This window comes from Balaenoptera acutorostrata, chromosome 7, assembly GCF_949987535.1.
Source record: "Balaenoptera acutorostrata chromosome 7, mBalAcu1.1, whole genome shotgun sequence".
Taxonomy (NCBI): domain Eukaryota; kingdom Metazoa; phylum Chordata; class Mammalia; order Artiodactyla; family Balaenopteridae; genus Balaenoptera; species Balaenoptera acutorostrata.
Window position 1 is genome coordinate 14,708,765 of NC_080070.1, and position 23,113 is coordinate 14,731,877.

General features: G+C 47.8%; 1 protein-coding gene across 1 annotated transcript in view; it reads right to left on the reverse strand.

Moving 5' to 3' along the window:
- TBXAS1 (thromboxane A synthase 1) overlaps positions 1 to 23,113 on the reverse strand; it is a 153,921-nt gene that overhangs the window by 35,010 nt on the left and 95,798 nt on the right. Inside the window, exons 7-9 of the mRNA XM_057549832.1 lie at positions 21,673 to 21,821; positions 19,471 to 19,601; positions 15,099 to 15,413 (exon numbers count right to left, since the gene is read on the reverse strand). Of these exons, the coding sequence (XP_057405815.1) occupies positions 15,099 to 15,413; positions 19,471 to 19,601; positions 21,673 to 21,821 (595 nt within the window). The remainder of the gene's footprint in view (positions 1 to 15,098; positions 15,414 to 19,470; positions 19,602 to 21,672; positions 21,822 to 23,113) is intronic.

Consider the following 23,113-nt stretch of genomic DNA (forward strand, 5'->3'; position numbering starts at 1 on the left):
CTAATTAATGTAACATTCTTGGTTTGCAAGGGCCTATTTCTTTACAGAGTTAGGTCAGATTTATTTACCACATAAAATTTATGATGAATGATTATGGTGCTTCATAAATGTTTACTGTTTCGATGATGATGGTGGTGACCACCATCATTAGTATCTTTTAGGTCTACAAATCACTAATTTGCGGGCAGGCTGGGGAATCATTAAAGGAGCTTTTCAGGGAAAGGTGAGAGGATGGAGGAGGGGAAGGCCCAGGGCAGCCAGAAACACACCTCCTTCATTCAGAGATAACATGTGGCCTGAGGGAACCTCCCTGGGGCTCAGACCTCTTATCTGTAAGATGGAGAAATAGCCCCTCCCGCTCCTGGAGGTGGGGCACAGACCAGATGACCTCTTGGGTTTGGTATCCTCCAGACTGAAGGACCGTAATTCTAAGAGTTTCTTTCAAACAAGCTGGTCTGCTGAGTGTTCCAGAGCAACCACGTCGTGGGTCTCGTGGGTCTCGCCGGGCAGGGCCTCTGAATGGGCTGGATCTGAATGACAGAACAGTCACAGAAAACCCATTGCTTTCTGGTGACCCGATGAGTGAGTGACCTTCTAAAAAGCAAAAAGCAGCTGCAGTCATTATGCAGCGTATTTACAAAATTAGTCTTGTCCTTAATAATGCAAGCCGAGGTCACTATTAAAGTTAAGTTTGCGTATCTACCTCATGGAGTATGGCAATGGCTCTTCACCTGGCTGCGTCTTAGAATCACCTGGGGGCTTTTAAAGAAGGGTATCCCCTTCTTGTTGGCAGGCCAACTACGTCAGAACCTCTGGGGCGGATCCCAGCAAGTGGGATTTTTGGTAAGTTCTCAAGGACGTGGGGATACCCCTGGCAGCTCTTGGGCCTTGATTTGCATGTGGGCCCTTGGTCTGAGCTGCCGCGTGGATGAGAGAAGGAACTGTGAGGAGGTCTCTAGTTGCCTGAAGTCAGATTCTGCACCGAGGTGGGCTGGGGTCTGCTCTCTAACCCCAGGCCTCAGCCCACTTCAGTCAGAGACTCTGGGAACGTGGGGAGGTCCTGCTCTGCGTGGCGTCCGAGGGTAGCAGCGGCATGCGGCAGTGATGTCAGGGAGGGGGGTCAGGCAGGAAGAGCCTACTTCTGGGCGGAGGGCAGGCAGCACCTCTGCAGTCTCAGGATGCAGGGCTGTTCCCTGGCTCTTGACCATTTCCCAGGGACTTTCCTAAATCAAGATGCAAATGGCTTCAGCAGCAGTTAACAGGTGGTTCCAGCCGGGAGAGCATCAAATCTGGAGTCCAGTAGAGACCCAGGCAGAGGAAGGACAGTGCATCTCCCCACCGTGACACTAGGGATGGACAGACGGGTTCGGGGTAGGGTGGGGAGCAGGCTGGCAATGAGGCTGCCAGACAAACATCTCAGATGCACATTTCATGCTCTTTACCAAAGAATACAGTGACAATGAACTACAAGGAAATGCAGCTAGTGAGAAATTTCAGGGTCATGGGGCCCAAAGAGAAAGTCTGGGATGGCAGGAGGAGAACTTTCTACAATGAATGAGACAAGATCAGCTTCATGGAAAAGTGAGAAAAGCGCCAAAAAGGGTGTCTGCAGAGGTAGAAAGCAGCCTGGGGGTACGATGTTCCTGCTTCAGGAATGTTCCTGCCTCGTAGGGTAGGCGTCCAGGGATGTATGAGCATCAGGGAAGAAGCTGTCCCCGTGCTCCTCGTCTCGACTCTCTGGGCCATGAAGAGAGAATTCATAAACTCAGAGAATGGACCCTGAAAAAACCACGACAAACCCAGGATCTTCCAGGAAAACGTATTATCCTCAAGGCCGAGAGCCAGGATGACAGGGCAAAGATGGCGCTGGCAAAGTTGGGCAGTGATGCTGTGTGCCCTGGGCAGTTGGCATGTTCTCAATGCCATGAATGTGTGGTGCAAACACAACTGCAAGCCACTCATCTCAGACGGCAGCCCGGTAACCCCTCTTTAGCGAAATGCTGGCGCTGTCATTGACCCTCCCCCCGAGGCGGGGCACACGGCATTGAGGAATAACTGCAGACCCATGAATGCTAGAGACAGTGCTGAGAAGAACAGAGATTAACTGGCCGGAGATGTGAGCTAGACTAGGCCCTTCCTAGCGTCTGACCTTTGACAAGTTGCTTATTTTCTGAATGCTTCTGTGATGGTTAGTCTTTTGTGGCTATTTGGTTAGGCCGTAGTGCCCTGTTATTTAACCTAACACTGATCAATCCATTGACTTTAAGTAGATTACCTTTGATAATGAAAATGAGCCTCATCCAATCAGCTGAAGGCAAAAACGGAGGTTTCCTGGAGAAGAAATTCTGCCTCAAGGTTGCATGATTGAATTTTGCCCGAGTTTGCAGCCTGCTAGCCAGCCCTGCAGATGTTGGGCATGTTAGCCCTCACAATGGAAGGAGTCAACTCCTTAAAATCTCTCTCCCTTACCCCCTTTCTCTCTCCTATTGGTCTGGTCCTCTGGAGATCCCTGACTTATATACAGCCTGTCTTTTCCCATCATTTAAATGGGGATGGTGACAGTTGCTACTTCATAAAGTTATCGTGAGAATCAAGTTAACTTTTGTATGTAAAATATTCAGCTTAGGGCCTGGCGTGTAAACATTCAGTCATCATCATCATCATCATCATATCATCACTGCCAGCAGAGGTCTAGTCCTTTCACAGATAAGGAAACTGAGGCACAGAGAGGGGCTGAGAGTAGAGGGAGCTATATGTATAAACACCCGGGCACTGTGCCCAGAATCGTACATGGATTCACTCACTTAGGCCTCACGACAGCCTTATGAGCTACACACTGTTGCTATTCCCATTTTACAGATAGGAAAACTGAGGAACAAAGAGATTATGCCAGTCACCCACGTCGCACTGCCAGTGAGTAGCAGCTCTATGCCCCCGTGTGGGCCCTCGGCAGGGCTGTGCCTGGCACTTTGGGGGGCAGTGCGCCTCGGTCAGAGAGAAGTTGAGGTTTGTCCCAGTGTGATTGAGAGCCCCTCCCTAAGTGAGCGCTTCTTGGCTCGCCACCTGCCAGGTGTCTCAGCAAGAGGCGATGCCTGTCCCCGGTAAGGGCTGAGAACCACCTTCAACGAGTGGGACCCCAAACACAGTGAATGACGGGGCAGGATACCTAGCTGTGCCATTTCCATGAAAAAGTTTGCCGAGAACCACCCTCCCGCCGGGCCTCCCTCCCTCTCAACACTTGCACCAGTTTCTCGTGGAGCTGAAGTCCTTGCCTATCCCTGAGGAGGTGAGGAGTTGATCCTCTTCCTTCCAATCTTAAATTACTAATTAAAATGTCTTGGAGACTAAGCCCATTGCAGAAAGAGCCTGGGTGGCTTTCTAAAGCTTCTTGTTCATAACCAGAGGGAGGTTGATTCTCTTCTCATCCTTCTAATAAGGATTCTTTGCGCAGGGTATCTGTCTTATGTTTTCCCCAGTTTGGTCCCAGCAGAGGGAGGCCAGTGGAGTTTAATTACATTCCTCCTATAGGGAACATTCAAGGAATGAGGCTTTGAAAAACAACTTGTGCTACCAAAAAGAAGGAAAAAAAAAATCAAATTAAGTGAGTGAGAAGCAGGTGTTGCCTTTTGTGCCCTAGAGACCCAATCTAAATATTTAAATTTTAAAGACAGAATTCTAAGTGCTTAACTTTATAAACCTTACACATTGCAATTCATAGGGGAGTCAGACATTCTCTCTGATCTGGAATATTCCTATGCCTGGAGTAAGAGGCTCACGTGGTTGATATTGTCACATGTACCATATTCAGCTATAAACCATAATGCTGGGGGGCGGGGGGAAAAACACGGCACACAACAAAACAAAATGTAATGCTGTCCACAGTCCTGGGGCAAAACAGACTTACCAGAAAACTGAGAGTAAAGGGATTGTCTGGGCCACAGGCAAGCATTTTAGAAAGGTCTCTTTATCCTCTGCTGATTTCCCAAGTTTCCTTCCTCTCTCTGCCTCTGAGATGCCTGATGACAGACTATTAGTGAGCGTGGAAGTGGCCCCCTAGACAGAAACTATTAATTTGCTGATTGCTAGTGGCCAAATACCATGAACTGAGAGAGAAGTAGGACAAAGGCAAGTGGGTGGGCAATCAGCAGAGGCAGATTTCAACCCTCAGTAAGGAAGAGCTTCATCAAGGATAATGGGAGGACGATAGGTAGTGAGTTCTTTGCTCCTGGGAGCATTCAAGCAGAGTGCCATGCCCTTCTCTCAGATATTGGTCCAAGGCTGCCCTACATGGCCTCTAAAGTCTCCTTGGACCCTGAGGGCCCAGGTTCCCTCCTTTCCTTGGCATGACAGGTTCTGAGCCCCACGGGAGCCCTGTGGGAGCACGACTAGGTCTGTAGGGGCCTCGAGTGCCCTCTCACCTGCCCGCATCTCCCTTGGCAGTGCCTTCTCTCGCTGACTCTGGTCTGCTTCCTTCCTTCCAGCTTGCAGTAACCTCCCTACAACTCCCTCCCTCAAATTTGCTTTGAGTTAGTCTCCAGTTAGAAAAGGAGTGAACGTTCATTCATTCGTCACCTATTTGTCGCAAGCCTCCTGTGTGCCAGGCACTGTTGGGGGCCCTGGGATACACCAGTGTGACAAGCAGAGTCTCTGCTCTCATGGGGCTAAGGTCCTAGTGGGTACTTGAGTACATCACCCCTCCCAAGAGCAGTGGCATTTAATAATGGATGTGTGTTGAAACAAAGGAAGCACCTCCTAATGGCGAAATTTGATGCCTAGTGATGGGTAGATCTAAAAAGTCTTTACATTTGCCCGGGATGTCACCATTCTGAGGTTCCTACTCCACCACTGGTCAACAGAGTCCAGTGAAGTTTTTTAAAAAGTATGTGTTTATTTGTTTATTCCAAAAGCCAATTGTTGGGAATGAAATGCATACTTTTGATGTCTTAAGAGCCCATGATGTGAGCAGTAGTTAAATAAATGAGCCATTCAGTTGAGAATCTAGCTCAATGCCAAGTGGACCCACAGAACACCAAGCTTCACCTGTGGAGTTCACGTTCCCAAGTTTATTTTCAATTCTTGCTTTTCTGGATTGATGTGAACCAACTCCACCAGCTTATTTGCTTTGCAAAGCCTGGCCCCTCTAGAGGCCCAGATATTGAATATAAAATACTCTGAGTCGTCACATGAAAGATACCAAATATATGCTGATTGGTGTGCCCCATTCCCAGGGGGAACATCTCTTTGCAGGTCACCTCTTCTCTACCGAGACGGAACTGCTCTGCAGGGACTCAAGGGAGGGCGGGAGTTGGAGCATTAATTGCTAAAATTTCACAGCACTTCACAGTGCTGAAGTGCCACACTTGGTTAAGCTGGGTGGCCCAGAAGGCACACTTGCAAGTCCCTCCTGCTTCCAGCCAGCCTCCCACTTGACCACCCACAGTGCACCCGTAGTGGAACATCACCATGCAGTTACAGGCTTCTGGGATGGCCAGGGGCTCCCAAGTTGGCAGTGGGTCACGGGGTGGAGTGGGGAAGCTTCTGTGTCTCTCTGGATCCTAGAGCCAGAATTAGAATCAGGGAAAGAGAGAGAGCAAGAAGGCTAAATGGTGCTGCGAACTTTGAAGAAAAGAGAGAAAACAGAGAAATGGGGTGGACGACGAGGAGGGAGAGGAAAGACAGCAAGAGGCCAGGGAGCTGCCCGGATCTCTGAGTTCTGGACGGCACAAGCCCTGGGGATGTGACTGCCATCGCTGAAGGCCCTGGGGGCAGTTCAAAGTCAAGGCAGGTCAGTTTCCCCAGGGGTCACTGTGGCCATGGGCTTTGAATGTCTCCAGCCGATGTGGAAGAGTTTGAGCCCTGGGTGGTGTGTGTATCTGAGAACTTTAAAACCAGGGCCTCTGTCCCTGGTCCAGGTTGGCAGTTCACCTTGTTTTGGAGACTCTTGCATTGTCTAATGATGAGGCACAGAGATGCCTCCCATCCTGTCTTCCTTCTTCCTTCCCAGAATTGGTGCTTTGGAAGCAGTAGCCACAAATCTTAACTTCCAAGATGGAGGTCCAGGTACACACCAGAGAGGCCCCTCTTGTAGGCTGTCAAGACTTCTCTGCTCTGGTATCCGTTGTTGGGATGCCAGGGAAGGGTGAGAGAGTCTGCTTCTCTGGGTCAGACACTTCCAGAAAGAAGGACAGGAAGTGAGCAAGTTGGACACATTCCAGTGTCCCCCCCCAACTGCAGCTCCTGCAGTACAGGTTTTGCTCTGGGCCCCCGGGGAGAAAGCATCAGGGAAGTTCTCTTTGGCCATGGTGCTTTGACATGGCCTCTCAATTGACCCCCAGAGCTGTCATATACACCAAGGGCTCATTAGGGGTGCATATGGTCTAGATGGAGCTCCCTGCCTGAAAGGTCCAGCCAGGTGGGTGCCTGTCGAATGTGATAGATCCCCAGTCTACATGTGAATCTGGAGAGAAGGCTTTGGTTGCCACTTTTCATCTGCCTTGAAAACAACTTTAAATCAACTCAAAAGCTCCCCCCCAGATCCCCACCCCCGACTCCGGAGGACATTACAGTTTTCCCTTGAACAACACGGCTTTGAACTACACGGGTCCACTTATAAGCAGTTTTTTTCCAATAAATATTTTGGAAAAATTGTTGGCGATTTGTGACAATTTGAAAAAACTTACAAACCACGTAGCCTAGAAATATCAAAAAAATTAAGAGAAAGGTATGTCACACATGCATGAAATATATGTAGATACTAGTCTATCCTTACATAGGCATAAAGGTGATATTTAATATAACATTTTATAATGTGTTAGTTTTCTTACTGTTTTATAACTTTGCTTTCAAATAATTATATTACATACAGTATGCTTCTCTCATAATTGGAGAAACTGTGTCAGCCTATCATCATAGGTCAGTGGTTTTTTAAAAAATGTAACTATGTTTCCAATACTATATTATGAATGTGGCTATAATACTGTATGCCATACAAAATTTTATAATGATTAGTATATAGGCTAGGCTACCATAAAGCAAGCATATTGCTGCTTCTTCATTATCAATGCATGAATCATTATACCTGTAAATAAATATGAATTTCTTTTTAACATTATCTTTTCCTTTTTGATGTCTAGTGTTAGTAGCACCTATAACATCTACAGTGTTTTGTATCATATAAGACAATATTGATGCAGGTACTGACAGATGATCTGTCTTGTAAACAGACGAAGTAAGCTTACGGTATTGATAAATACAGGGCAGTATTGTAAATGTATTTTCTCTTCCTTATGATTTTCTTAACATTTTCTTTTCTCTAGCTTACTTTATTGTAAGAATACAGTGTATAACATAACATACAAACTATATGTTAATTGACTGTTTATGTTATCCGTAAGGCTTCCAGTCAATAGTAGGCTGAGTTTGTTAGCCTACTGTTACTTAGGCTAAGTAGTTAAGTTTTCAGGGAGTCAAAAGTTATACACAGATTTTTGACTGTGCAGCAGGTTGGCACCCCTAACCCCCGTGTTGTTCAAGGGGCAACTGTATTTAAGGAAGCAAGATGATTTTAGGGTTATAGGCAATACACTTCTGAAGACACATCCAGGATTAATTCCTGCATCACTTTCTCTCTCACTCAGTCAAGTGAGAGTGACACCATTATTGTTGGAATAATTTTGAAACTGTTTTACTTTATTAACAAATGGTAAATCATTGGCAGAACATCAGTACTTTAGCTATCATTAGAAATAAATACTCGCTACGTACGTCACAACGAAGGGAGATGCAGTCTTTAGGGTTTAGAACCTGGCTGCTCAGTGTGGGCTGTGGAGTGGCAGCATCGGCGTCCCCTGGGAACTTGTTGGAAATGCAGAGTCTCAGGCCCCACCCCGGACCTACTGCATCAGAACCTGCGGTTGAGCAAGGTCCCCAGGGGATTCATATGTACTTTATACTTTGAGGCGTTCCGCTCTGAGGCTGGTACTGCCGTCTATTGACCCTAACCTCACCGTGCCACGGTCCCAGTTCTCGTCTTTGTTTCACAGTTTGACTTCAGAGCTATAAGTTGTTCTTTGCTCCTATCTCTTGCTTTGTACCTCATTGCTTTGTGTTCTGTTGTACTATTATGGGATCTGTAGGAAAGGGAAGCTTCCAGAAGAACCACTAAGCCCTGTGTGTCTGGGTGATTGAATCAGGGGGCCAGCTGAGTGAACCCCTCCTAAACTGTCAGACAGCAGGGCCCCAGCAGACCTGGACATAGGGCAGGAAACCTTCTCAATGGGGAAAAACCCATTTCCAGTTTTTCACTTGAATCTTAAAATCAAATTTAAGCTTGGCCTACTCCCTGTGAAAATGACCCTGAAAATTGACCCTGAGTGCAATCCAAACTGGGAGACTTTTTTTTTTCCATAGTGAGGATGAATTTGTGTTAAGATATTCACAGTTTTTCCACCCAACCCTACCCCTGTGAAAAAGGACGTGTATTTATGAAACAGCTGGATGGGGCAAAATGACTCTGTGTGTGTGTGTGTGCGTGTGTGTGTGCGCGTGTGTGTGTGTGTGTGTGCAGCCACAGAATATGCTTTTTTCCTTTGAGACCCTCTGGCTACTTCAAGGAACAAATCCTCAACCTTGCTCACATTAGCAGCATGAGCTAATCAGCTGAAATACCCAGCACAGAATGCTCTTTTATCCTTAAGAGAAAAAGTTGTATTTTAATTAGGTATTTATAATGGTTACAAAGCAGCTCTTCAAGAGAAGGTTTAAGAATCTGGCCTTCCTTCTAAGGCATAACTGTGCTCAAATTATCCTAAAGAGACGCTGTATATCAATCTAGTCCAATTTGTGATAAATTTACAACTGGGTTCTGCACAGCAGATTTACAACAACAATTAAGCAGAAGGAAAATGGGTCATAAATTTTGGCTGCCACAGTCCGGCACCAAAGAGAAGGAAAGAGAATGGTTTAGCCAGTGCAAAAGTCAATAATTTCAACATAAAGTGCTAAAGCTATAGCAAAAACAATTTATATGGAAAGAAGTTTTTTATTTTTTTTTCCTTCTCATCCTTTTCAAAATTAGATATTGGAGAACACAATGAAGCATCCATACTACAGAGGTCTTATTAAATAATTTGTGTGTTTTCTCAATTTTACAAGTGGTCCAATTGGTACAAATCTTTCCCCACTCCTCCACTATTGAAGGTACCTCCCCTTTAAGATGACTAAGGAAACACATGCGGAAAAAAAGAGTTCTCCATGAGATTGGTGACTTGAGAAAGAAAGTTTCGTGAAAGGAGGGGAGGCCAGACACAATTCCAAAGCCAGATGATTTGGGAGAAAACATACATGTTCTAGAAAGAAGCAGCCCTGAGGCATGCATTATAGACTGTATTATAGCTCTATTTTATACTGGAACAGAGATCTCTGCCCTGAAAGGAGAAAAGCAATCAAGGCCACTTGAGTCAAAAAGGGTGGTGAGAGATGGGGTATTAACCACACTGAATGCGTGGGTTGTAAAGCATGTATCAAGATAATCCCCCATAGTGAAGGATGGCCTTGGAGTGTCCCTATATGTGCCAGAAGTTTAGTTCTGTTCAAGGAGAGCCCCTGAATTAGTGACCTCACCACCGACAATTTCCCGTCTTCACTGGTAAAGGATGCTATAAGGCCAACCGCCAACCCGGGCATCGCTCTAACCAACAAAGAAGCATTGGCTGGCTCTGTGGACACCACCAGACACTTGGTGTGAAGTGGCCATATCATTTACAAGAAGTACACGTCATTTAGAAGTGCAAAAGAGCAGGCAGTGCCAGTCACTGTTGGATTTATACCTTCAACTTTGGAAAGCTGGATTTTACAAGTTCAGAGGAAAGGTGAGTGTGATTGCGTAACACAGAATTTGAAAGTGGGAGCTTCTAATCTGGAGACCATGGATTCTATGTACACGGGTGGACACACTGTTTTCTGGCCACCCAGCAGCCACATGCCCCACTTCTAGTAAAAGGGGTTTGGGGACCCACTCCTCCTCCATTTGAGTTCTGAGTGGCTCTGGCGAGGCCCCTTCTCGGCACCAACTCCAGGGATGGGGAGTGACCCAGGTCTAAGCCAGTCAGAGCGTCGTATTCCCCTCAGCCCCGGTGATGGGCTGAGAGGCAGGCGCACGACCCAGTCTCTATCAGTGAGATGCTGCGAGACTTTCACTGAGAACCCCCAGGACAGACTCTTCCTTCATGCTGGACCTGAACCAGCTCTCCACTGCCCCTGTCCTCAGCCTATGAAAAGATGAGAGGGACTTAAGGAAGACGTATCAGAGCAAAGGGTCTTCAGCCTGGAGAAGAGTTCTCCTGTCCTGAGTCAAGGAGGTCGGGGCAGGGGGGGCGCTCCAAAAGAACCGTTCCTCGACAGACGAGGTGGCCACCTGAGCGTGGCAGCCGCCTGCTGATGCAGCACAATTGTTCATTTGCCCCCTCTACCTATTTGAGCAAAGGAAAAGTAACTGGAGAGAGATGTCAGGGCTCAGAGAGGGGACAGCAGCGGGAGTAGCCCCTGTTGGTGTGGCCGAGATGTGTGACTCCTGTGTGCCACTCAGATACTGCTCAGCTCCAGCCATCTTGCCAGTGCCCTGCTTAAGAGGGTTGGCTGCCACCAGGAGACCCCAGCACCCAGAAGCTGTGAGGCAGGAGCCCCTCCCCCATCAGGGAACTGTGGGGATGGGGTGGTTGCAGGAGTCAGCCCTCTGAATAACGCCTGCATCCGTCTGCTTCATACCAGAGGCCACATACCTTCATACCACAGGGGAGGGGCTAAGAGAAGCCCCCTTTAGGCAGGATTTAGGGATCTGTTAGAAGCCCCACCCCTGGGAGGAGATGGGGGTACAGGAGACACCGGGGAAGGAGAGGAAGGTGGGTGAAAGAACAGACCACACCCCCTCCCCCAGACAGCTTCCTCAGGCCATAGGTCAGCCTGAGCTAAGGGGATGGAAGGGCATTGAACTGGATCTGAGACTGAAGTTTTAACCTGGACCAGACTGCTGAACTATTTAATGCCAAAGGAACAGAAACCTTTGTGATCTGTCCAAAGTATCATCAAGGAAAGGGGATGAGATTTGTCTGAGCATATTTAAAAGAAATAATTGTAAAAAACACAAAAGGATTCCATGTTCAGGATTCCATGTTCACTTAGTTCAGGCTGTTCAACATAACTGGTTACACAGCTGTCTTGAGACCACTAGGGGAGATCCTGTCTAAGAACGGAGTGTGCCCAGCATGACTGGAGCTGAGAGAGGGGGAGAGACAGCAACCTGGGTCTCAGTGACGGAGTTTGAACCCCTGCCTCAAGCCATACCTGAAGGCAGCCTTACTCTGGAGTTTTCAGTTACGTGGGTCAATAAACTCTCTGAGCCAGCCTCGGTTGAGTTTTCTATTACTGTCAGCAGAAAGAGTCCTGATACAGTGCACATATACATACTTTTTCTTGGGGAGAAAGCATAGCTTTTGTTGGATTCTCTTAGGGCATTGCTAAAAAAAAAGGGTATGGCTCGGGGAAGAGAAACTCTAGAGCTCAAATCCAGTGACCTCATTGACAAATACAAGGGAAGACCATCTAATGAGATGTGCGGGGCTCTACAGGGATATCATGGAAGAACTAGGTCAGAACATCCTTGGGTGTAGGGTCTGGAGCCTGACTCTGGTATTAACTGGCACTCAGAAAATATTTGTTGAATGGAAACCAGCAGGAAAATGATCACAAGTCATACTTTACATGCAAATTTTCAGGAATATTTTCAGGAAAATATCTAATGTGTGAACATCTAATCTGCATTTCCATGTTCTGACAGATGGCCCATATTAACAGAACTCTGATTACAGTAAAAAAAGAAAAGAAAAAAGAGAACCTGAAAATATTTATTGTGTGTGTACCACGTGCAAGGCTATATAACTTTTAACACTATTGTGACTACCAAATTTATTTTTTAAAAAGACCAGCTCTATATATTCCCATTTCTCAGAGACAGTCCCACCTGTTACCTAGAGAAAGAAAATGACCCAGGGGCTTTCATGGCTGGGGCAGGACTTTGGATCCGGAGAGTCCAAGGCTGTAGTCTCAAGGTGGAATCAGGGACCACCTGTGTCAGAAATCACCTGGGATGTGTATTTAAAATACAGGTTCCTGGGCCCTGGCCCAGACTTATGGAATGAGAATCTCTGCAGGAAGGGCCCTGGACTCTGCATCTTAACAATCTTCCCAGATGATTTTATGTACACTAAAGTTTGAAAAACTTTACCTCCTGAAATCTGTTTATTTGCCCATGGGGGTCTCAGTGCCTGGCAGCATTCTGCACAGCCCCATGGGAGGTCGTTCTCTGGGGAAAGAAGCCCCCATCCTAGGCTGGGGGGGATTTGAAGGAGGCCAGGGTTTAGTGAGATCGTATCACCCCTTCTTGAGGTCAAGGTCAGTTTAGGCCATGTCAGAGGTAAGGGGTTGTGTGCGTGAGGGCCTCTGAACGAAGACCTATGGAAACCCTCCCTGTGTAGGTGAACATAAGCAGATGGAATTACAGTGTAGCTGGTGGGACAGACTCCTGGAGCCCCAAGCTCTGTGAATGACACCACACATTCTAGACTTATTAAGTGCTGCCTTCTGTTGCCGTGGAGAATTTCATTTGGAAGGAGGGATTGTTGTCATAGACATAACTTATTGTTTTATTTGGCAATTAAATTCCCTGAAGGTGAGGACCATGACTTCTACCTCTCAGAGCTGTTGTCTCCTCTCCAACCCACTACCATGTCCACTACATGGCTGACCACTCTCTAGATGCTTTAAAAGTCTTCAGTTTGACCTGCCTTCTGGCTTATATGAGACCAGGGGGCTAAATTCCCTCTCCTGCCTTGACCGCCTTCCTGGGATAGCTGTCGGAGCTTCCTCTGGGAGGTCGCTCTCCCAAGTTCTGCAGACATCTGACTTGGGTACAGTTGGCTCTGGGGGTGGGATTGATTGACTGAAGCCCATCCACGCCCCCATTCCCCTGGCCACAATAGTCCATTCAGGAATGGGCAGTGACTTAAGCATTCTGACCAGAGTGAACCTGATTACTCTTGCTGAGAATTTGGGGTCACAGGCTCTCTTCTCCATTGGTTATGAGCAAGGAAACCTGTAGTCCCAAGCGTTCTTAGCAGGCTGCTTGGGGCTTCAAGAGGAGGGCACACCTGAGAATGGGACCAGTATGAAGGAAGCACAACCAAGAAGTGGGGAGAAACTAGGACCTGAGCCTATCTTTAAGCCTTGATAAAGATTTGCTTGAAGCCACATCTACCCCTAAGCTGCTCAATGATCTGTATTAATAAGTACCTCCCTCCTTTGTATGTGTGTATTTAAATCATTTGGGGTTGGGGTTTTGTTTCCTGCCCTAACTGCATCGTAATATACCTTCAGCTCCCCTTATTTCTCTTGCAGTAATGTACCCCAATCATCTTTGGTCCTTCCTCCTTTACCTCCTCAACTGAAAAAAACCCACAACTACCTATGAAATAGAATGAGATGGGTGGTGGAAGTAGGTAGTAGGGTTAATGGGTTCATGGCTTGTTGAGACTCCATACCCAAAGAATATTGACTAATAGATCAATGTCAACCTGGAGGGAAGACCTGTCCTGCTCAACATTTTTTAATCAATGACTTGGATGAAATAGGAAACATGCTTAGCAAGTCTCAGATGACACAGAGCTGGAGGAATTGCTAATATGACAGATGGAAGAATCAAGATTCAAAATTATTTTGGCTGACTTGAGCAATAATAAGGATAAATCTAAACTCTTGCACCTACGCTCAGAAAATCAATGGTCCAAGCAGTGGACTGGGGACACCTGGCTTGGCAGATGTCATAACGTCACAGAACTTTAAGTGGACCATAAGCTCGTGGTGAGCCAGAAGTTGAGGCAATTAGTAACATAGGTAGTGCAGTTTTCAAAAGAAAGGCTCACCTTACATCTACTTTCCCCAGTGGGATAAAGAAGTGGAATTTCCTGGGAAGCAGTTTTCAGCTCAGTATATGAAAAAAATTTCTGACGGTTCCAATAACGGAACAGGCCTCCTCCCAACATTGTGAATGTAATCGTCATTACATCAGCATGTACTAGAAAGATTTCTATTATGGTGGTCTTCCTTTTAAATTTATTATTTTTTTATTTTTTGGTTGCGTTGGGTCTTCATTGCTGTGCACCGGCCTTCTCTAGTTGTGGCGAGCGGGGGCTACTCTTCATTGCGGTGCGCGGGCTTCTCACTGCCGTGGCCTCTCTTGTTGTGGACCATGGGCTCTAGGCGCACGGGCTCAGTAGTTGTGGCACATGGGCTTAGTTGCTCCGCAGCATGTGGGATCCTCCCAGACCAGGGCACGAACCCATGTCCCCTGCATTAGCAGGCAGACTCCCAAGCACTGCGCCACCAGGGAAGCCCCGGTGGTCTTCCTTTTAAAGCACAGAGTTTTTAAATGACTTTCTTTAACAACTCATAAGTCAAAGCAGTACACACATAAGCACCCAGAAAAAGAAGTAGCCAAGCTCAGCACCTTTGGAAGTTTGCTTCCAGCCCAGCAAAGAGCAGCCCCATCTAGAAGGAATATCCAGAATCTGGACTCGGCCCCGTTTCACATCACTCCATTCACAGACCTATTCCTCCGCACTCACCCCATCTCCATTCCGGCTTTGACTTGGCCCATCCTTAGGCCTGCTTCTGCCTTCCACTTGGCTCCATTTTCTGGCTCACATCCACCTCCCTGAGCATGGAGACTCCATCGACAGAGCACTGGGAAACCAGGCCTCCTTCCCCATCCCTGATCTTTGACCCTGACTGCCTGGGACTCTGCAGCTTCTCTGAGCCAGGCTTGGTTTCATGGACCACCCCAGACCATGATGGCATGGGACAATTTTTCTTTTCTTTTTTTCTTTTTCCCTGTTGTTCTGAGCGCTCCATTTTACTTGTTAACCCAGAGAGATGGAGAAGGTGGGCCATGGCACCCTTATAAACTTAGAATGTGATTTTAGCAAGACGCTTATCAAAAATAAGTGTCACTTCTATGAACACACAATCACATAGACAACTGTACTCACATGTTTCTCGCTGAAATGGTCCACCTCTCTCAGAAGCTTCTTTTGGCAGTCAGGGTTGGTGGCCAGGAGGTAGGTGGCGAACGAGAGAGTGTTGGTGATGATCTCGTAGCCAGCGATGAGGAAGATGAAGGCCTGGCCCACGACCTCATCCACAGTCAAAGGCTTGGACAGGAGTCTGGGCTGGTGTTGCTGGGAAGGGTTCACTGTGCATTCAGTGGCAGAGAAGACTTGTCTGACCATGTCAAAGTTCTCCACGCCCACGGAGGTGGTGGAATGTCGGGCATCCAGGACCATTTGGAGGAAATCTCTCCGCCTCTAAGGAACAAAAGAAGAAAGCGCATATTTTGGCCTTAGAGTCACATAAGAGAGGCTTCTTAGAGCACCAAAGAAGATGTGCACACGCGGCTTTTATTTATTTATTTATTTATTTATTAAATATTTCTTTAAAATTTCTTATTTTTATGGAGGTAACATTGGTTTATAACATTATATAGGTTTCATGTGTAGGACACTATATTTCCACTTCTTTTTTCTTTTCTTTTTTTTTTTTCCTTTTTTTGGCTGCACAGCACGTGGGATCTTATTTCCCCAACCAGGGATCGAACCCACACCCCCTGCAGTGGAAGCACGGAATCTTAACCACTGGACCGCCAGGGAAGTCCACATGCAGCTTTTAAAGGGCTCGATAGGAGTGAGGATTTTCATTGCAGGGTTGTCTGAGCTGCAGAGAGCCTGGAGCCCCCCTACCCATCCCTCACCGCGGCACTGGTTCAGAGACTCGCGCAGCCAGCGGCAGGCTGTGACGCTGCCATTGCAGAGGACGAGGCTCTGCTCTATCTGGGCCGAGTCAGGAAGATGTTAAGCCACCTCGGTTAGTAAAAAGAGCAAGTCGCAGAACAGTATGCATAGTGGGATCTCACTTCTGTAAGAACAGCACCTGGACAATAGCTTTCATTATGTTTGTCCATGCATAGGAAACGTTTAGCAACATCCGTACCCCACAGTTCACAGTGAGCTGAAGGAGCTGGGAAAACCAGGGGGGCTTTTATTTTTTTTTATTTTATCCGTGTTTGTATTGTTGGCCGGTTGGTTTTTCCAGCAAAAAAGCAACTGAAGCATCATCTGGATTTAAATCAAAGCATGTGCTCCACTGTTCCCTTCCCCACCATCCAGGGCTTACTTCTGCACCATGTTTTTCTCACAGCAGGGAGTTAACAGGACCTGGGGCCGGGGGAGGGAACTAGCTTTGGGGAAGCCTGTCTTCAAAGTCTCCAGTCTGTGTTTTGCATCTCTTAACCTAGCCTCCTCCTGTGGGTCCTTTTTATCCTCAGTCATCTCCTACCCCATTTAAGTGGTTAGAGGTTTCTTACCATTTTCCCCTACCTTCCTTATCAGCAATCTGCATATTCTTTATATTTTCACTACCGCTAATTGTAACCATGGAAGTGTTTATGTATTGCTTTAGGGTTGACAAAGTGTGTACCTGGCATATCCCATCTTTGAACAGCTCTTTGATGTGATGAGTGACAACCAATATGTTACTCTTTTCTGAAGTTTATGGGACTCAACAGCATAAGGGAGAACATTAGACCCACCAACAGAAAAAATGATAATTTCAGAGTACTTTACTTGTTGTATCGTTTTCTCAACCCGTTGGCTTCTGAATTCCTATTGCGTTAATAATCTATGTCACACACATTAGCATCTGTTAAGGTGGTTGTTATGTCATGTGGGGTTGCTTGCGTCTCCAGGGCAGGATCCTGCACCACCCCACTCGCACACCACGCCTGTACTGTGCCGAGCACATGTTAGGTATGCAATAAATAACTCCACACGTAAACATGCAACGCCCTAAGTGCACTTTGAGGAAGGCTGTGTTGGATTTGCTCGCAACTGCATGCTACTTGGAGCAGGAACCTTGGAGACGTGAGACATTTGCAGCTCTACTGCTTCCCAGCTTTGTGACCTTGGAAGGTGTCTGCTGAGCTTCCAGCAGGGCTCCCAGCTAAGCCTGTGGGTGGCAAGAACCTTGAGACTTAGGAGGCAAGGCCTCAGCGTCCTGCCAGCCTTCTCGGGTGGGAATGGCTGAGAGAATGGCCCTTTCCACCCTAGCCCTACTCATTCTGCTTCCCAAATGGCATCCCCAAGGGCTGGCTTTCCACCAGCTGCCTTCCTGTTGCCTGGTCAACATCTGGGACTCTACCCCTGGTCCCAGGGCAGGACACGACGGCACGCGTGGCAGGCGAGCGTCCTCTGCTCTCTCGGCTCCTGGCTGCTAGCTGGGGACCCCAGAGCATCCCCGGGCTCTCTCTTGGCTGGCACGTTTGAAACTCCTCGGGTGCGGTACAGCTGTGGTCCCCGAGGCTTGCTTGTGGCTTTGCTGGAGTCATGTGGGGGCAGTGATGGGAGGGAGGGCACAGGCACATCCACACTGTTGGATTTTCCCCGTGGCAGAGCTGCAGCTGGCAACCTTTCCTCTCATCCCAGCTCAGCCAGGCTGCTTCAGGGCTATGGAGCCTTATAGAAATCTGTCTTAACCTCCAGCTCCAGAGGCCAGAGGAAAGGGCTGCTCTCTGGGGCCTGTGCGCTGGAGAGGAGCATTAGTGTAGATGGGTTTCTTTTATTTGCACTGCATCACGGAGGCTATTTGAACACTGCCCATTTAGGACTGCAACAGTGCTGGTTTATGGTTATATCCAAGAAAAATATGCACCCTGATAGATGTAGGTGTCTAATCCACCCATCGGCCAGAGCTTAGAAAAATATTTACCTTTTAACATCTGTGCTGCATTTTCCACTGAGCAAACACACATCTGCTTGATGGAATGTCTACAGAGTTTAGATGGGTTTAAAGCAAGTTTTCTTAGTAACTATATAGCTCTGTCTTGACACGGGCAGTCCTGGATTTGTGGTTGGGAGGTTTTTCTCAGATCAACTCATTGTTTGAAACAAATAGCTCTGGAGTTTATAAAAGGAAAAGCTTGAGGCAATCCCAGTAATTGGATCTTTAATAACCCCTCACCTCTTAGTAAGCTATTTGGTGCAACAGTGTTAGAATTTTCAGCCTGATTCTACAACCAGTGGGTTTCAGGCTGGGGGCGGAGTGTGTGACAAACCCCACATGTGTGAGGGAGGACCTTCACCGCAATACTAAGGTTTGAAAATGGGACTTGCCTTGCCACTCCTTCCCCAGGCTCCATCCTCACCCTGGAGAGGCATGAACCTGGATGAGAACGGTCTGTCCTTTCAGACGGCAGAGCTGGGCCAGGGACACCAGGGAGCTGATTCTTCTCACACCTCTAAGGGCGGCAGGTTGAGTTCTCAGTGGTTTGGGCCAAAGGGCTGTGAGCTTGTCTGCACCTGTGAGCTTCCCTCACCTCCTGGCCTACGACGCCTTTGCTGCACAATATCCAGAAAGTGAAGCCGGGCAGGACGAGGCTGTGCCTGAGGCTGCTCCCTGCATCCGGCCACTGACTGACCCCTGATCTCATGCTCGGCCAATGCTGCAACACTGGACCTCCATCCCCCGCCTTGGTGATCCCCCCCTGAGCTGCCCAGTCTTTGAGAAAACACGCTAAAGCTACATCTGACACAAGTCAGTTCAGGAAGAGACATTTCAGCCTTGTTTTTTCCTTTTCAGCAATTTCCTTGACTGCAGTCAGGCCCATAAAGAATAGCATTATACATGCATGAGCATATGCAATATTGAAATTATTTTCCTTAACACTGAAAATTCCTATTTCTGTTCTCAGCCAAGTTCAGTCAACAAATATTTACTCGATTCCTACTGTGAGCCAAGCATAGGGCAAGTCTTTAAGGAGGAAAGAAATTTCTAGGTCTCAGCGAAGGCCCTCAACCATGCATTTTGCAGCAATGCCCTCCACGCAGAAAGGGAAAGTGGGGCTGGTGACAGCTGCCTGAACTCCCCTCTAATGACCATGCTGTTTGTGCTGTAAAGCTCCATCTTGCTGTTTTTCAATATAAAGAATACTCTGATGAAAAGCACGTGGGCAAATTTACCTAGAAAATTCTCTGAGGCTGCCCGTAACCTGTGCTGGGAGGGATGCTTGAAATAGGGGGGCCCGTGAGCTTGGGGGAGGACAGCTTTAATTCTACTCCCCTGGGTCAGAGTGTGGACAAATTGCTCTGGGCTTCTCCCCACCGCCCTTCCTGCTTGCTTTCACCTTTCTCTCCTTATTTACCCCTCCTCACCGCCCCGCCTCAGCTGCCCCGGCAAGCTCTAAGTGGTAGGCCACTGAAGGACAGCATGGCGTGGGTGTGTGGGGTTGGGATGGGAGGGAGAGAAAACAGACAGCGATGCCAACTTAGCTTCTATTCTATTTCAATGCTGCGTCCTATTAAAATACGTTACCTCTTCTGCTGCTTGCTGGTCCCGCAAGGCAATCACATTCCTAATGAGTTTGTTAAAAAAGCCATTCAGTTCATCTCGGTTCTTATTGGGCAAAATCCGGGCCAGTGGGACCATTATGGATGGAAATGATACTTGAAAGAGAAAAACAAAAGTGGCATTGAAAAGGGGGTGAGAATAAACCAGGGCTATTAGATGCCTGTTGCCAGGAAGCAAACCCTGGCCTTGAATTAGTCTTTTGAAGGCCTGTCTTCCCCTCTGAACCGCCGCTGCTCAGAGCAGGGTTCTATCTTATTCTACCTCAGGACTCCTCACCCTTCCTTGCACATAGTAAGCACTTGATAAACGTCTGTACAAGTTGAATCCCCACTTCCATCTGCCCCTCAAGTCTCATGCTTATAAGTTAATTTCCCAGGTCCTAGAGATGAGGGTCCAAGGTCTTTGTATTTCATCAGGAAAGAACAGCTTGTAGGCCATGTTTCAAGTCTTAGCAAGTGGTAGAAGCTGATCTACTTTCTTAACTTTCTGGTCATTTGCATTTTTTTTTTCTTTTGGATCATTTTCCCCAGAGCTGCCACCTGAATTGTTTCTAAGAGCTGCCACTGCAGCTGCTGACAAGAATGCTGGCCTCGTCCCCTGTGGGCACGTCCCTTACCATGCCATGTGCACCCTGTGCCCTTGCCACCATGCCCTGGGCATGACAAGCCTCCATGACGAGGCTCCCTGGGTCAGGGACACTTGTCCCCTCCTGGATGGTAGCCTGGCCGTGGGCCAAGCCCGTCTCTGGGGAGCTCAGCTCAGTTCAGCTCCTCAGCATTCACGGTGGGCCTACTGTGCACAGGCATGTGCGGGAGCCCGGGGGAGAGGGCCCTAAAAGATCCACGCAGGTCTCAGGATGCTCTGCCCCTTTTCAACAGCGGGAGCCTGAACCAAAATGACACAGCAGGGAGGGAGGGCTTGGCGGGGCAGCAGCCACGGAACAGCGGACCCACCTGCCCTGCAGGGCGCTCCATGGTTGATGGCAAGGGCATTTCCCTGGGGTGCAGAGGGTGAGGGGCGAAGGACGAGGCTGCTTTGACCCCCAGAGCGACGACTCCTACAACGTCAGTGCAGAGCCGATGGAGGTGACAGGGGCTTCCACAGAAATTGACTCAGAAATGGCAATGAAACTAACCAAGGAATGAATAGAATTTACCAGCCCAGCAGAATGGTTAGGAATTATGGCAATAATCAATAACCGTAATAACAACACTTCATTGCTTCCATAAAAGCAAGAAGATACCGGAATTGGCCAGAGGGTAAAAACTCACTTCTAAAACAGAAATAAGATGAATGGACTGGTCTCCACGGCATTTGGTAATCTGCTGTCACCCGTCACAAGTGATTTCTAATTCACTATGCGTTGGCTTCAAGCAGAGAAGTGTTCTAAGGAGGAGTTTGCTGGGGGTGAGAAACATGCCCTAGAAAATGAAAGGTTTGGGTTCCAGTCTTGGCTCTGCCTTTTTCTTTTTTCTTTTTTTTTTTGAAAGATTGATTGATTGATTGATTGATTGCTATGTTGGGTCTTCGTTTCTGTGCTAGGGCTTTCTCTAGTCGCGGCAAGCGGGGGCCACTCCTCATCGCGGTGCGCAGGCGTCTCACTATCGTGGCCTCTCTTGTTGCGGAGCACGGGCTCCAGACGTGCAGGCTCAGTAGTTGTGGCTCACGGGCCCAGCTGCTCCGCGGCATGTGGGATCTTCCCAGACCAGGGCTCGAACCCGTGTCCTCTGCATTAGCAGGCAGATTCTCAACCACTGCGCCACCAGGGAAGCCCGGCTCTGCCTTTCTAAGCCTCAGTTTTCTCATCTGTAAAGTGGGGAGGAGAATGCCTTCCTGATGGGGTGAAAACCAGCACTCACAGAGGCGATGCAGGCGAAGCGCTCAGCCCCGTGCACGGCGGCCGTGCTCACTAAGGCAGTGATGAGCCAGGCCAGGGCCACCTGTGCTGGTAATAAGTGGCGCCAGACTGGTACAGAGGTGCCTGGGCGGCTCCAGGAAAACAGGGGCTCTTGCAGGGCAGACTCCGCAGGGCGACTCTCAGAGACACCCTGAGTACCCTTTCCAGGTGGCAGGGGCTGAGCCCCGAAGCTGCCTGGGGCCACCGGGGTGTCACGGGGTCTGCCCAACTTGCCCAACTTACCCCCCCTCCGCAGGAGCTGTACTTACAGATTAAAACCAGGATAGGTCTGGGGATTGAGGATTCAAAGAAGCGCCGGCAGTGCTTCACAAAGGGGTGCCCGGGAGCCTTCCAGGAGTCCACCTGGGTGCCAAAGGCGACGCTGGCAACCGTATCTGTGGTGTAGCAGCAGTAGCACCTACGGGAGAGAGAACAGTTTGTGTCTGGAAAGGGCTCAGCCAGTGGCCTCCCCATCACACGCACTCCTGGAGGGGCACGACTCCATCGTCTACCTGTTTGAAAGGGGAGCTTCTGGCAGATCCGAAGTGAGGTGGTGGGAGAGGAGCCCCCAGGATTAGATCCCGGGGGCATGACCGCAGAATTTGAGCGGGAAACATAAACACATAACAGCCGATCTAGACAAAGATGGGGGGGGGGGGGAGGAGAGCCTCAGGTATTCAACTTTCAGCCTTCCGGTAGCTTCAAACCAGACTCAGTCAAAACCAAGAAGTACACTTTACATTTTCCTCCCCATGAAGGAGGGAAAACGCTTGACCCAAAGGCTATGTGCTTTACAGAGGCTTTGCAGAGCCCATCCAAGGCCAGGGTCTAACGATTGATTGATGTATAGCAAATTGTGATTGATGAAATTAACAACCTGATTATCTAGTTTTATTAGCTCTGTCTCCCTCTTCCTCCTAATGATTTTACAGTTTTCATAGGAGCAACAAACAAAAAAACCAGGGCCCTTTTAGACTCAAATAAATACAAGGCAAACTTTGGTACCAGCTTCATGAACATATGTATATTATTATAGGAAACACACATTGCACTTTAGAAACAAACACAAGGAAAAGTGTCTGGCAGTAGCTTCAGAAAAATTAACCCCTTAGGCTCTAGGAAACCTGCCCCCCAAATGGCCATTTTAAGCTAGAAAAATTCTTTTTTCTTATGTCATAGGGGTAGTCAGGTAGAAAGGCTCACAACTGGGTGTTCATATCCTTTTATAATGAAAAGGTCTATTTTTGTGGCTTGAGGTAGGCACACGCTTAGTTCCTCTTCTTCATAAATTCTATAACCAATCACTTATCATTAAAGGACTACACGACATCTCCTCCAGGTGACATCTTTTATTTTGACTGCTTTTACTGAAAACATTTCTATAATTGATGACACATTTCCCTTTGACAGCAAAAACAATAATTCGACTACTGAATGTGATTTCATCTGATCCTAATTGTTGACGATGTAAAGGTTTCAAGAGTTATTTACTTTGCTTTTATGGCTGCTGGGCCCATCTTATCTTTACCCAACTCACGCACCTCAGGACCAGAGAGAATGTAGAGGAGAGAATTTTGTAAACAATACGGTAGAATGTAAATGCTGGTGATGATTATGTTATTATTTTATTAACAATGATAATAAGAGCGAGTTGGCTTCTGGCTAATCTGCTGTGGGACTCTTCATCTGGTATAAACCATAATTTAGCAC